The 14305-nt window shown below is 38.6% G+C and overlaps 1 protein-coding gene across 1 annotated transcript in view; it reads right to left on the bottom strand.

Moving 5' to 3' along the window:
- Window positions 1-14305, bottom strand: part of BROX (BRO1 domain and CAAX motif containing) — a gene marked incomplete at its 3' end in the record, with an annotated part of 54739 nt that overhangs the window by 20168 nt on the left and 20266 nt on the right. Inside the window, 1 exon segment of the mRNA XM_053709369.1 lies at window positions 257-390. Within this exon segment, the coding sequence (XP_053565344.1) occupies window positions 257-357 (101 nt within the window).

The raw sequence follows: 14305 nt of genomic DNA, 5'->3' as shown, positions 1-14305 counted from the left end.
GTGGCCAGGTTTGACATTTTTGTGAGCAAGAAAGAGGATTGCTACAACTGTTTTTGCTAAGTTATAAATATCTTGTTACTACACAATAATCTATCATTATATGGAATAGGTGCATTCAGAGCAGGTTTTTCTAACTAAATGGGATTTCGCCTTTCACAGTGGCTTTTTCTTACAAATAAATTCTATTGCTTGAAGCAACTTGTAAATAACGTATTTAGCACAAATACAAGAACACGTGCAAATTACAGTAACTCACGAGCATATCTTTGAGGCTGCTGGGCTTGAAGCAACTCCATATAAATTGAAAGACACAGGAGCTGTGGCCTTTAAAGGGTTACGATGAAACCAATGAGTCATTCTGTTTAGATCTTTTCTTCAACAATACAAATCCTAGATATAAAAAAAAACAACCAGAGTCAACTTTATAAAAAAAAGTAATAATCATAATCAATTCCCATATTAAAATTAAAGTAACATTAACCCCTTAATGACCACAGCACTTTTCCATTTTCTGTCCGTTTGGGACCGAGGCTATTTTTACATTTTTGCGGTGTTTGTGTTTAGCTGTAATTTTTCTCTTACTCATTTACTGTACCCACACATATTATATACCGTTTTTCTCGCCATTAAATGGACTTTCTAAAGATACCATTATTTTCATCATATCTTATAATTTACTATAAAAAAAATTATAAAATATGAGGAAAAATTGAAAAAAAAAAAACACTTTTTCTAACTTTGACCCCCAAAATCTGTTACACATCTACAACCACCAAAAAACACCCATGCTAAATAGTTTCTAAATTTTGTCCTGAGTTTAGAAATACCCAATGTTTACATGTTCTTTGCTTTTTTTGTAAGTTATAGGGCCATAAATACAAGTAGCACTTTGCTATTTCCAAACCATTTTTTTTTTTCAAAATTAGCGCTAGTTACATTAGAACACTAATATCTTTCAGGAATCCCTGAATATCCATTGACATGTATATATTTTTTTTTAGTAGACATCCCAAAGTATTGATCTAGGCCAATTTTGGTATATTTCATGCCACCATTTCACCGCCAAATGCGATCAAATAAAAAAAATTGTTCACTTTTTCACAAACTTTAGGATTCTCACTGAAATTATTTACAAACAGCTTGTGCAATTATGGCACAAATGGTTGTAAATTCTTCTCTGGGATCCCCTTTGTTCAGAAATAGCAGACTTATATGGCTTTGGTGTTGCTTTTTGGTAATTAGAATGCCACTGCGCACCACACGTGTATTATGCCCAGCAGTGAAGGGGTTAATTAGGGAGCATGTAGGGAGCTTTTTGGGGTAATTTTAGCTTTAGTGTAGTGTAGTAGACAACCCCAAGTATTGATCTAGGCCCATTTTGGTATATTTCATGCCACCATTTCACCGCCAAATGCGATCAAATTAAAAAAAACGTTAAATTTTTCACAATTTTAGGTTTCTCACTGAAATCATTTACAAACAGCTTGTGCAATTATGGCACAAATGGTTGTAAATGCTTCTCTGGGATCCCCTTTGTTCAGAAATAGCAGACATATATGGCTTTGGCGTTGCTTTTTGGTATTTAGAAGGCCGCTAAATGCCGCTGCGCATCACACGTGTATTATGGCGAGCAGTGAAGGGGTTAATTAGGTAGCTTGTAGGGAGCTTGCAGGGTTAATATCACATTTAGTGTAGAGCTCAGCCTCCCACCTGAAACATCAGACCCCCTGATCCCTCCCAAACAGCTCTCTTCCCTCCCGCACCCCACAATTGTCCCCGCCATCTTAAGTACTGGCAGAAAGTCTGCCAGTACTAAAATAAAAGCTATATTTGTTGTTTTTTTGTGTTTTTAAAAAGCATATTTACATATGCTGCTGTGTACTATCCCCCCCTTAGCCCCCAACCTCACTGATCCCCCCCAAACAGCTCTATAACCCTCTCACTCTAACTTAATATGCGCCATCTTGGGTACTGGCAGCTGTCTGCCAGTACCCAGTTTAGAAGAAAATATGGGTTTTTTTTTATTTTTATTAAAATTTTCTGTAGTGTAGCTTCCCCCCACACAAAACCAACCCCCCACCCCTCCACGATCTATTTTTGTGCTTTTGCACAAACAAGATTTGGCCATTTTTTCCTAGCAATATTTTCCGTAGTGTAGCGGTTCCCACCCGCTCCCGCCCCGTGCACGCGCCCACCCGCCAACCTCCGTGCACGTGCGCGCTCCCCCTAACGGCCCCGCCTCCGATCCCGCCCCCCTTGATGTCAGAGGATACACCGATGGCCGCCCACCCGCCTTCCAAGTCGGCTCCCACCCACCAACGATACCGGCCATCAATGTCCGGTGCAGGGAGGGCCACAGAGTGGCTCTCTCTGCATCGGATGGCCATGTAAAGTTACTGCAGGATGCCTCCATATCGAGGCATCACTGCAATAACCGGAAAGCAGCTGGAAGCGAGCAGGATCGCTTCCAGCTGCTTTCCCCACCGAGGACGTGCAGGGTACGTCCTCAGGCGTTAACTGCCTTTTTTTTGAGGACGTACCCTGCACGTCCTCGGTCATTAAGGGGTTAAAAGGGATACTAAACCCAATTTTTTTTCTTTAATGATTCAGATAGAGCATGCAATACTAAGCAACTTTATAATTTACTCCTATTATCAATTTTTTTTCGTTCTCTTGCTATCTTTATTTAAAAAGCAGGAATTTGAAGCTTAGGATCCAGCCCATTTTATGTTCAGCACCCTGGATAGCACTTGCTTATTGGTGGCTACATTTAGCAAACCAATAAGCAAGCATAACCCAGATTCTGAACCAAAAATTGGCCGGCTCTTAAAGGGACAGTCAACCCAAAAACTATTTTAAGTTATACATATAAACTTTCCTCCGATCATCATCTATCAATGTAGCCCAGTTTTCTAATCGATTGTGTTTGCCATTAAAACCACTTACTGTTCGCGCCACAGCCGTTTCAAAATGTCCGTTAAGCCCCTCCCCATTTTCGTCATCAGTGACATCAGCATATTCTTGTGATCCCTGTAATTTTTCTATCCTCCTCGTAACCGGCTTTTGCGCATGCGCAATGCGCCAATTGTATTGAAGGGGAATGTACCCCTTCAGTACAATAGGCGCATTGCCTATTGTTATTAAAAGCTAGACATAATTATATGTCTACCTTTTAATAACAATAATTTAAAAAAAAATTGCAGTAACCACAATGAAGTTTCATAATTTTAGAAAGTGCAGCCAGTAAGCAGGTCCTAAGACTCTGCCACCACTGGTATTTCTGAAAGCACTGGGCAAGACCATCTATTCCAAAAGGAACTACTCATATTGCCTAATTTCACTCAGGACTAGACTATAACAACACACCATTTAACTTATGGTGACACACGCCACATAAACATAGAGAAAACATATTAATAATAAAATATAACAAATGGAAGGGGGATTCAGTGGAGGCATAAACAACAAAACACAACCATACATTTGAAATGTTACCCTATGCAAAATATATGCAAACAAGTCTTTTTCTCCAGTACACATTTTGGTGCTGTGTTACACAATATCCAGGAACTTTCTACCAACACATGGCGCGTTACAGAATGTCCATGTATGTGACTGGGGAACGGTCCCAATTTTATTTTATTTTTTAAAACTGGTTCTTAAACAGCTTTTGTTTATTTTATAGGGTTTAAAATTACATTTTTTCTTTGTATTTTAAGATAATACATTTGCTTTATGTATAAAAGGTATCATCTTGTTGCTCTAAATATAAACATTAAAATGTTAACCCTTTCATGCCGTCTTTAATTTGTCTACATCGGAACAACAATTGAGATATCAATGATGGGATCGGGTCAGAGGGGCGTCCCTATGACGCTAGGCACACCCTCCAGGCCACAATCCTATTCTGGAAGTGCCATTGGCTTCAGTACAGCCAAAACGGCTAGGACGTTCCATGCCATGCTAACGCCGCTAAAGCCCAGTGCAGTTAGAGCGGCATGGAACGTCCTAACATCAGGAAGAGGTTAATTAAGTGCTTGTGTGCTGTTTAGAACAAGCACCACAGCGTCAGTAAAGATATGGGTTGTTAAGTATTTGTTGTTTTGTCCACCTCTTGCATATAACAGCCATTGAAAATTAACTATTCTGCTGTACAACGTGTATGTTGAATTCATTTTTGGTGATTGCCAGTTATGAGTTCATTGAATAATTAAGATCACTGTGGATAACTATGTAACCTAAGTATAAAATAACCGTTTACCATCTTGGGAAATAATAACGCTCAGGTGCACAAATTATATGGACTTGCACGGTTTGGCAGCGTTAAAACCACCCATCTCCCTCAACTTTTTTGTACCTTTTTTGGGGGGTTAAATGGTACAGACATGGACCATTAGAAACATATTTGTACCTTATTTACCCATAAACGGTATATTATTAGTGTAATTATGACCCATTAAGGGTATAACCACTGCAGTTGTATCCTAAGTGTTGACAAACTGATCCCAACCGTACCTTTTATTCTGACAGTGTGGCTCATAGCCAATCAGCATTAGCAGGAATAATCTGACAGATGCATTCTGCTAATGCTAAAGTTTTAAAATGTTACTTTTTTGTTTTTCATATCAATGTTTTTCTATGCAGCCGATTCACCAATTTTTTTTAGAAATGAAGCAATAAATAACCAAACATTACAGGTGGCTGGATATGGCTACCGCAAGCTTGTGGTAGCAATTAGCTCTCCGCAAATTAACCAGAGATCAGATCTCTGGTTAATTTTAAAAATGTGCCCCAATAATACAGTGTAGTGTAGTTCTTAATAAAATAAAGAATATAAAATTTTTATTTAAAAAAATAACAAAAAATAATTAACTGCAAGAGGCAGTTATGAGGGGTTAAAGTGTCTGTATGGGTGGTGTCTATGGGGAACTGTTATTCCTGTAAATATATCTATATGCTTATATACATATATGTGTGTATATGCACATAAATGTATCCATATAAATATTTAAATGTGCTGCACAACTTACCTCATGGCATGACAACGAGGCTCCCTTTGGAGCCAATGGAAACGCTCCCCCTCATGAGCACAAAGCTTCCCTGCAATGTGAACATGAGGTCAGGTTCGCATTGCACCTAACATGTAATAATAGCGCACATTTGCGTGAGCTAATATTACCAAGTGGAGTGCAAATATAGCTTTCGCGAAAGCAATATTTTGCTCTCCACTTGTAATCTAGCCCTTTAAAGTGAAGGTCAATTTAGATGAATCAGTGCCCAGTTTTAATAAACCTATTAAAAACAAGGGCACTTTAATTAATCAAAATTGACATTTCACTCTTTTTCTTCAAATACCTTTTAATCTTCACAGCCGCTCCAGTGATTCCCCCGGCCGTCGGTAGCCTCTTCATACATCAGAAATGACGAATCCGCCTTCCTCCAATCACGGCTTCACCCCCGGGGGAATCATGGTCTGAGGCAATGCCGTTATTGGAGGAAGCCGGATCCGTCATTTTGGACCCGCGAAGAGGGCTTGCGACGAGCGGAGGAAGCGCTGCAGCGGCTGTCAGGATTAAAAAGGTAAGTATTTGAAGAAAACGAGTGAAATGTACATTTTGATGAATTAAAGTGCCCCTGTTTTTAATGGGTTTATTAAAAACCGGGCACCAATTCATCTAAATTGACCTTCACTTTAAGGGGAATTACATTTTGTGTTTTTTGTACTTTTAAAAAGGTCTATTAAACTTGACAATTCAACAATGCATAAAATGATTCATTATTGCAAGTGTAACATTATTGCAATATACCTGTATTATTTATTTTGCAGTCTTTTGTTGAAAAATACATCTAAAGCGGTGTTTGTTTTACTTTCTCCAAGGGAGGCTTGGGTTAATACTTTAAGAATATTTATGTGAGCTTTTGTTTACTTTTCCCTCCCTCCCTAAGATTCTATGGTGTCACATGCTCTTAAAAGGTGGATTATCAGACAATCATGACAGGCAAATCATTCTTTGCAATAGTAACCAAGTTGAATCAGTGCTAAACCACCTTAAGAAAACAAGAGTGCTGGCTACCCTAGTCTGCCCATGTGCAAACAGAGTTTGTGCTATATTTGAATATTAGTTTGTGTTTGGTTATCAGGGGTTCTTTTGTTCTGGGGGACAGGAAAATCAGTGAAAAGAGTAATTATAAAACAATTTACTTATTAAACAACAAAAATCTGCAGTTTTCATTGGAAAATATGAAGGTTTATAATCATGCAGCTTACAATTTGTGTCCCTTTAATTGTCCTCCCCAGGCTATTAGTACTGAGTGACACAGTAGCCCTGCAGTATACAGCCGGTCACATGAATGGGTGTGGGGATCCAGGTAATAAGGCTCGAGTCACAGAGATGATGTCATTTGTTTGACTCACATGTGGTTGCAATACCAGAATAATACAAAGGGCCCAGTGAGCTACTTTTATGCGTTCATAGGAGATGACAGTTGGTGTTGCCTATGTAGTGAATGAAAAGTTATTTATAGCAGTTAAACACATAGGAAAGGGGCGCATTTTGTCTAAAAATAAACTGATAAAGTGAAACAGCTGCATACTTTTTTTCTATTGTGTCCCTTTAAATAACTCTTTATTCCTGCTGCAGGCCTTTATAAATACACATGGGCGTTTGTATTAAAGGGCTCTGGAAAAGCTATGAGGAGAAAGTTGACTTTATGCATATTCTGAGGACTGCTCTAAAAAGGACATTAAAAGGGACATTATACACTAGGTTTTTCTTTGCATAAATGTTTTGTAGATGATCTATTTATATAGCCCATCTGATAGTGTTTTTATAACAATGTATAGCTTTGCTTATTTTTTAATAACATTGTGCTGATTTTCAGACTCCTAACCAAGCCCCACAGTGTCAAATGTATACTCACGTTTACAGACTCCTGCTGGCTCCTGTTTATGTTATCTGTCTTTTCATATGCGGGGGGGGGGGGGGGGAGGGATGTCTGCTCTTGTTTTCCCAGCCCTTTTCACTGGTTGTCCCAGACTAACTCATCAATAGTGCTAAACTGGGAAGTTCTAAGTAAGTTTTTATACTGGATTTTTAGATCAGTATCTGTGCATATTATTCTTTATAGTAGTGTCTATTACATGCAGTTATATGAGAATTGTTGTAAACTGTCCCTTTAAACAGCAAAGATAATACTGAGATCAATAAGCAGGTACTTGAACACCAGGAACACTGCAATATTACATTGTTTTTATTTTTAAATGATTTAATAGTTTCAATTATTGGAAAAGCTTTAATATTTATTAAACACAAAACTACCTAAGCTACTGACCAACATTCTACTGTCCGTTCTCTAAAACGGTAAGAGCTACTCCAGCACGTCGTCAGTTAATGGAAACATTCAACGTATCACAGATATCAGTGTTCCTCAGTTCTACCCTGAAGCCCCCCTAACTGGTCAGATTGTATTTTCCCTTCCTGGCTGGTCAGCTACTCACTCATTGTGATTGGCTCACCTGTGCTCAGGTAGGAAATCCTTATAATAGGGTTGCCACCCGTCCCTTATAATACAGAACACTTATAAGTTACAATACATGTTCCTCCCTGCACACCCTGCAGCATGTGTAACTCATAAGTGTCCAGGAAAACATGGCTGAGGTGGCAACCCTACCTTAGAATGAGGCTAATTATAGATATCTGAGGACTGGAGTTGTGAAACACTGACATAAAGCGAGTCACAGGAAAAGTGCCAGGTAACACTGTGAAAACGCATCATGTGCCACATATAGGACCACAGGAAATGTCACAAGGAAATGAGCCTGAACTGTGTATGAAGTTAGATGCAGAATTGTGATCAAATGAATTTGACTTCCCTCGTCGTGCTTTTCTCTAAGAGGCACAATATTAAATAACTAAATGTATGTTCTGTGCGTTTTCTCTACAAGTTGATTTACTAATTATTTGTTGCGCTAATATTTCCAGAGCTTTGTTGCATTTTCATTCAGTAAAACTGGATTTTAAAATAAATTCCTACAACAGTAAACGCTATCTGATACCAGATGGTCACATTTGGGATCTGCGCAGCTGCTCCGGATGGTTTAACCTAATAATAATTACTTGTTGCAGCTGGGACACTTAGGACCTGTAGGGTACTTGCTACAAATAGGTTCACAAGCAGTGCACTAAAGACCGATATCCAGCATTAGAGGGGCATCCTGAGATCTGGATTTCTGCAGAAGCATAGATGAAATTATATAAACAAACATTATTTTCTAGTTTGATATATGGCCAGTTACCAAGGTAATGATAAAGGGACAGGGAAATTAAATAATACGTTCCATGTTACTTCTATTATAAAATTTGCTTTGTTCTCTAGGTATTCTTTGTTGAAGTGTAAAGCTAGGTAGGCTGATAGCAGCATGCACGTGTCTATAGCACTCTATGACAACAGTTTGCAACTATATATATATATAACATTGCTGCCCGATGGATAAAGACACATGCACGCTCTTGAGCTCAACTAGGATTACTCTTTAACAAAGGATACCAAGTGAACTAAGAAAAAATGATAATAGAAGAATTTTTTTTTTTAAATGTAGACGTGAGCATTTGGCTATTTTGGGCCGATCTAAATGCCAAAGATGGTGACTGTAACACTAATTCGGCAATTTTCGGAGCCGGATGTATTCTTGTGAAAGTGCAACACACTACAATCTGTGCAAATCTAGATGTTAGTGTGCTGTGCAAATCCAGATCTTAGTGTGCTGTGCAAATCCAGATCTTAGTGTGTTGTGCAAATCCAGATCTTAGTGTGCTGTGCAAATCCAGATCTTAGTGTGCTGTGCAAATCCAGATCTTAGTGTGCTGTGCAAATCCAGATCTTAGTGTGCTGTGCAAATCCAGATCTTAGTGTGTTGTGCAAATCCAGATCTTAGTGTGCTGTGCAAATCCAGATCTTAGTGTGCTGTGCAAATCCAGATCTTAGTGTGTTGTGCAAATCCAGATCTTAGTGTGTTGTGCAAATCCAGATCTTAGTGTGTTGCGCAAATCCAGATCTTAGTGTGTTGCGCAAATCCAGATCTTAGTGTGTTGTGCAAATCCAGATCTTAGTGTGCTGTGCAAATCCAGATCTTAGTGTGTTGTGCAAATCCAGATCTTAGTGTGTTGCGCAAATCCAGATCTTAGTGTGTTGCGCAAATCCAGATCTTAGTGTGTTGTGCAAATCCAGATCTTAGTGTGCTGTGCAAATCCAGATCTTAGTGTGTTGTGCAAATCCAGATCTTAGTGTGTTGCGCAAATCCAGATCTTAGTGTGTTGCGCAAATCCAGATCTTAGTGTTTTGCGCAAATCCAGATCTTAGTGTGTTGCGCAAATCCAGATCTTAGTGTGTTGTGCAAATCCAGATCTTAGTGTGTTGCGCAAATCCAGATCTTAGTGTGTTGTGCTTTCACAAGAAAAAATTTGGCTGTGAAAATTGCCAAATGCGGCTTGTGGCCGTTATCTTCTGCATTCAGATCAGCCCAAAATAGCCAAATAGACATGTTTATTAAAGTCATGCTCTATCCAATCTATGTAAGTTCAATTATGACTTTATATCTGTTTTTCAAGGGACAGTAAATGAGCTTGTACACTAAACAATCAATCACTGTGTGGGATGCTGTTGGGTCAACGTTATCAATTCACTAGATAGAGATACAAACACAATTTAAAACTACTTGAAAAGCAGGCAAAATAAATAATGAAATAATTTTATTTACTAGGCATGATTTAATGTGAAATTTTCGCCAAGCAAACACTATGGTTTTATTTGGTACTATATATATATATTAAAATGTAATTAAAATCCAAAATAAACAAAGGTTATAGACAATATTGTCTGTTTTCCCCCCTAAACTCTATTGTAAAAAGAAAGGGGTATCCTCATATAAATAAGGGCCTTTCTGTATAGTTATGTAATTTTGATTTGCACGCAGGGAATCCAGTGAGTCTCTATGCAAATAAATGCACATTTATTCACGCCACTCTGAACTGGAGAATTTTTAGCCTTTTTTCTTTCACTCGTTTAAAGGGACACTAAACCCAACTGTTTTCTTCCATAATTCATATATAATATGTAATTTTAAGCAACTTTCTAATTTACTCCTATTATCAATTTTTCTTCATTCTCTTGCCATCTTTATGCGAAAAAGCAGGAATCTAAGCTAAGGAACTGGCCCATTTTTGGTTCAGAACCCTGGGTAGTGCTTGCCGATTGGTGGCTACATACATATATATATATTCGATGGATGATAGTTTCAACTAGCTATTTATTCAAAGAATTAAAAAAAGTTTTGTTAAATTATCCCCAAAAAATAAAAAAAATACATAAAAAGATTCAAGTATCGTATTCCACAAAAACCTGTAGCTATCTAACTGATTCAGCTAAGACCAAAACGTATATATATTTTTATTGTTTTTGATTGTTCTAAGGTCTTTATTTGCAGCTAAATCTAAAATTATGCAACAGGGTTTAATTCTCATTTGGTACAGTAGAAATGCCCAAATTCTCTAAACTGACCTACAAAACAAGACTACTGTAGTCAAGACAAATGGTTGTAAAAGGTTCTCTGTGATCCCTTAGATCAGAAATAGCATACATGCATGGCCATTGGTTTTTGGTAATTAGAAAGCTGCTAATTGCAGCTGCGCACTACACTTCTAAAATTCCCGGCAGCGAAGGAGTTAATCAGTTAGCTGTTAAAAAGGGACTGTTTAGTCAAAATTAAACGTTCGTGATTCAGATAGAGCATGCAATTTTATACTTTGTTAAAAGCTAAACCTATTGCCACATATGAAAGATCTCAAGATTATCAGGACCTTAGGCCTTGATGTGCTATATAGAGATCCTATCAAAGCCTAGCAACAGGCGCACAAATTCCTACGAAAGTCTTGTCACGCCTCCATATACTTACCTCTCTGTAAAAATCCAGACTTTCCTGCGGGACTAGATATGCGGCCCTTTGATTTCTGGGAGCAACGGGGACTGACCTCTATTGGCGCACTTTTGGAACCACTCGCTCGGTTAAGACTTTTACTGCCCTGCAAGGGGGATTTAATCTGCCAAAGCAACATTTTTATGTCTATTTACAGGCGCGACATTACATTGGGGCAGTGATCAGAGACAATGACAATTTCTGGGAAGGATCACCCTTTCGGTTGTCACAATCCCTATTTAAAATGGGCAGGTTTTCTTTGTCTGAAATATACCAAGTTCTGATACACCAGCGCTTGCAGTCCATACAACCTGATCTCTTGTCTAGATGGGAGAGGGAGGGTTTGGAAAGTATTTCTTGGGAAGACTTAAAAGACAGCATGACCAAAATTAAGAGGGCGACTTTGTCGGCGGTACTCAGGGAATCGCAGACCAGAATCACACATAGAGCATACCTCACACCTAGACTCCGAGCCAAATGGGACCCTGGTTGTCCCAATAAATGTATATAATGTTCCTCTGATTCTCCAAACCTCCTCCACTATTTCTGGACGTGTCCCTTGGTTCGGAAATTTTGGGCCAAGATCCAATATTGGATTAATAAAAGGTTGAACATCCCCCTTACCCTTAACCCCACTGCAGTGCTGTTCTTGAAATGGGATGCACGGTTTCGACAGGTCGACCAGGTGCTAAGTTTAGTGGTGCTACTTGCTAGAAAATGCATCCTAAAGTTTTGGGTTAGTAAATCCCCTCCATCAGTTGCTTGTTTTCGGAACATGCTTAAGCTACAAATGTTCACAGAACAGCTTGATGTTAGAATGGACGTTCAACAAGAAATGGCGTAGACTTATCCTAACGTTCTAATTGCAAATACAGAGATATATCCTGAGACCTTTCCGAGACACCACTGTGTTCTTGGAGGAATCCTTACGTGGGGAATGGTCCCATGTCCTTCTTAGACCACAGTGGAATAGACCAAAACGTGACTAGAGTTCAGCATGTATGATGAGTTGCACGGATGGTTCTGAATGTTGACTGACTCCTAACCTCCTCCTCCTCCCCCCTCCTCTTCCCCTACGTAGGCCGCCCCCTTTTTTTTTTCTCTTCCCCCCCATCCTGGGCCCCGTCCAGGCAAATAATGGCTTCTCTAGTTTGTAGAGTTAGTTGAGTAGGTTGTATAGATTAGTTAAGGTTTATATAAAGGAAAATAGAAAATAGAGAGAATGGGAGAGGGACTGATGTACCTACATGGAGCTATTTTAGGCTTCAACCACTTTCTTTTTTTCAAGGCACACTCGCTATCTTCCTGGCTTTATGCCAGTTTCATCTCTTAACAAACAGATGTATTATTTGCTAATATGTATAATGGATTATGTGTGCAGTTGCATCTGCCATCTTAACATTATGTCATTTTGTGAATGTGCTGTTACTTCCTTTCTCTCAATAAAAAATAATTTAAAAAAAAAAAAAAAAGCTAAACCTAGGAAAGCTCATATGCTAATAATTTCTAAGCCCTTTAAGGCCGCCTCTTTTCTGCAAATTGACAATGTATTTACAGCTAGACAGCGCTAGTTCATGTGTGCCATATAGATACAATTGTGCTCACACCTATGGAGTTATTTATAAGTCAGCACTGATTGGCTAAAATGCATGTCTGTAAAAATCACTGAGATAAGGGGCAGTCTGCAAAGGCTTAGATACAAGGTAATCACAGAGGTAAAAAAATATTAATATATCATTGTTATTAATGCAAACTTGGGAATGGGTAATACAGGGATTATCTATATTTTTAAACACTAAAAATTCTGGAGTAGACTGTCCCTTTAACAGAAATATTTTCTGTAGTTTAGAGATTACCCTCACAATTAGGGTTGCCACCTCAGCCATCTTTTCCTGGACACTTATGAGTTACACATGCTGCACTATTCATATTCCTCCCTGCACACCCTGTAGCATGTGTAACTTATAAGTGTTCTGTATTTAAAGGGACGGGTGGCAACCCTACTCATAATTAACACCTCTCTGATCCCTACCTGATTCCAAACAGTTCTCCTCCCTCCCCACTGGTCACCACCATCTTAGGTACTGGCAGCCAGTCTGCCACTATTCAGTTTAGAGCTTTTTTTAAATAAAATACTAGCTGAATACAACTGCTGAGCCAAATGACAAGAGGTATGTATTTGTATCCACCAGTCACCAGCTAGCTATATGCTTTTCAACAAAGGATAACAAGAAACAAAGTAAATTTTATAACAAAAGTGTCTTAAAATCACATACATGTTCCCTCTATACCTAAAGAGCGATTAAAGTAAAAATGCATGCTCTCATTCATCTTAAACTGGGGGTTGCCGCAAAACACTTGGATAAACAGCTTATTCAGTGTGCAAACACCCTTCTGTAGTCCGCACATCTTTTTTTTGGCTCCCGACTCCCACCACTAGATGTGTCAGATGTGCAACAGAAAACAAAAAAGGGCCATTCTTCTCGGTGACCTCAGCGGAATAGCGTGCTCGCCACAAGATTATGTACTGTGCACAGGGAGACAGGAGAAGTCCCTGTTACAACTCTAGGTCAAGTTGCAATGACTAACCAAACCAGGCAGAAAGGAACAGGAGCTTGCTGTTGACCTCCAGCTGAAAATTGCAGATAAATGATTTTATTAATGTCCAGGGTCACTTGGGCTGTGTGTATGTATACGTACGTGAGTGTATGTATATACAGATTTTTTTTATAATAAAAATGTTCCAATCTAAAAAAGGGGTACCAGGTCAAAAAAGGTTTAAGAATTTTTTTTTATAGCATGTAATTGTATCAGACAACCTCTGCAAATAGGTTAAACACACAGGTAAAGTACCCTACGGGAGCTGCAGAAAACTGCTGGTCATGAGCAGTAACTGACCCAAAAATATTTAAAGGGTCGATAGTGATAAAATGACATGCTTTAATGAATAAGAGCATATAATTTTCTCACTATAATGGCACTTTAATTTTGATTTCCTTGTCCCTTTAATGTAACACATGGTTATAAAATAATGGCTTTATACATCTATTCAAGCATTCTCATCACCATTAAAAGAACAATGTACTCAGATTTGTTCTCCCTTTTAATGTGTTCCAAATGCACCACTTTACCTGCTGAAGTGTATTAAATAATTTACAAATGGCTCCAGACTAGCGCTGCTGAGTGAGTCAATATTTAATATATGACCTAGTACAGACTAGATATATAGAAGTAAATGGGTAAAATAAAAACGGCACTTTCAGTTGCTATCAGTGCAGACTGGAACTTCAGTCGCCCAGCAAACTGCCCCCGGTAATAGAGGATTCAACGTCC

Source organism: Bombina bombina, chromosome 4 (assembly GCF_027579735.1).
Source record: "Bombina bombina isolate aBomBom1 chromosome 4, aBomBom1.pri, whole genome shotgun sequence".
Lineage (NCBI taxonomy): Eukaryota > Metazoa > Chordata > Amphibia > Anura > Bombinatoridae > Bombina > Bombina bombina.
Note: the sequence above shows the minus strand (reverse complement) of the source record. Positions and strands in the feature narration are given on the sequence as shown.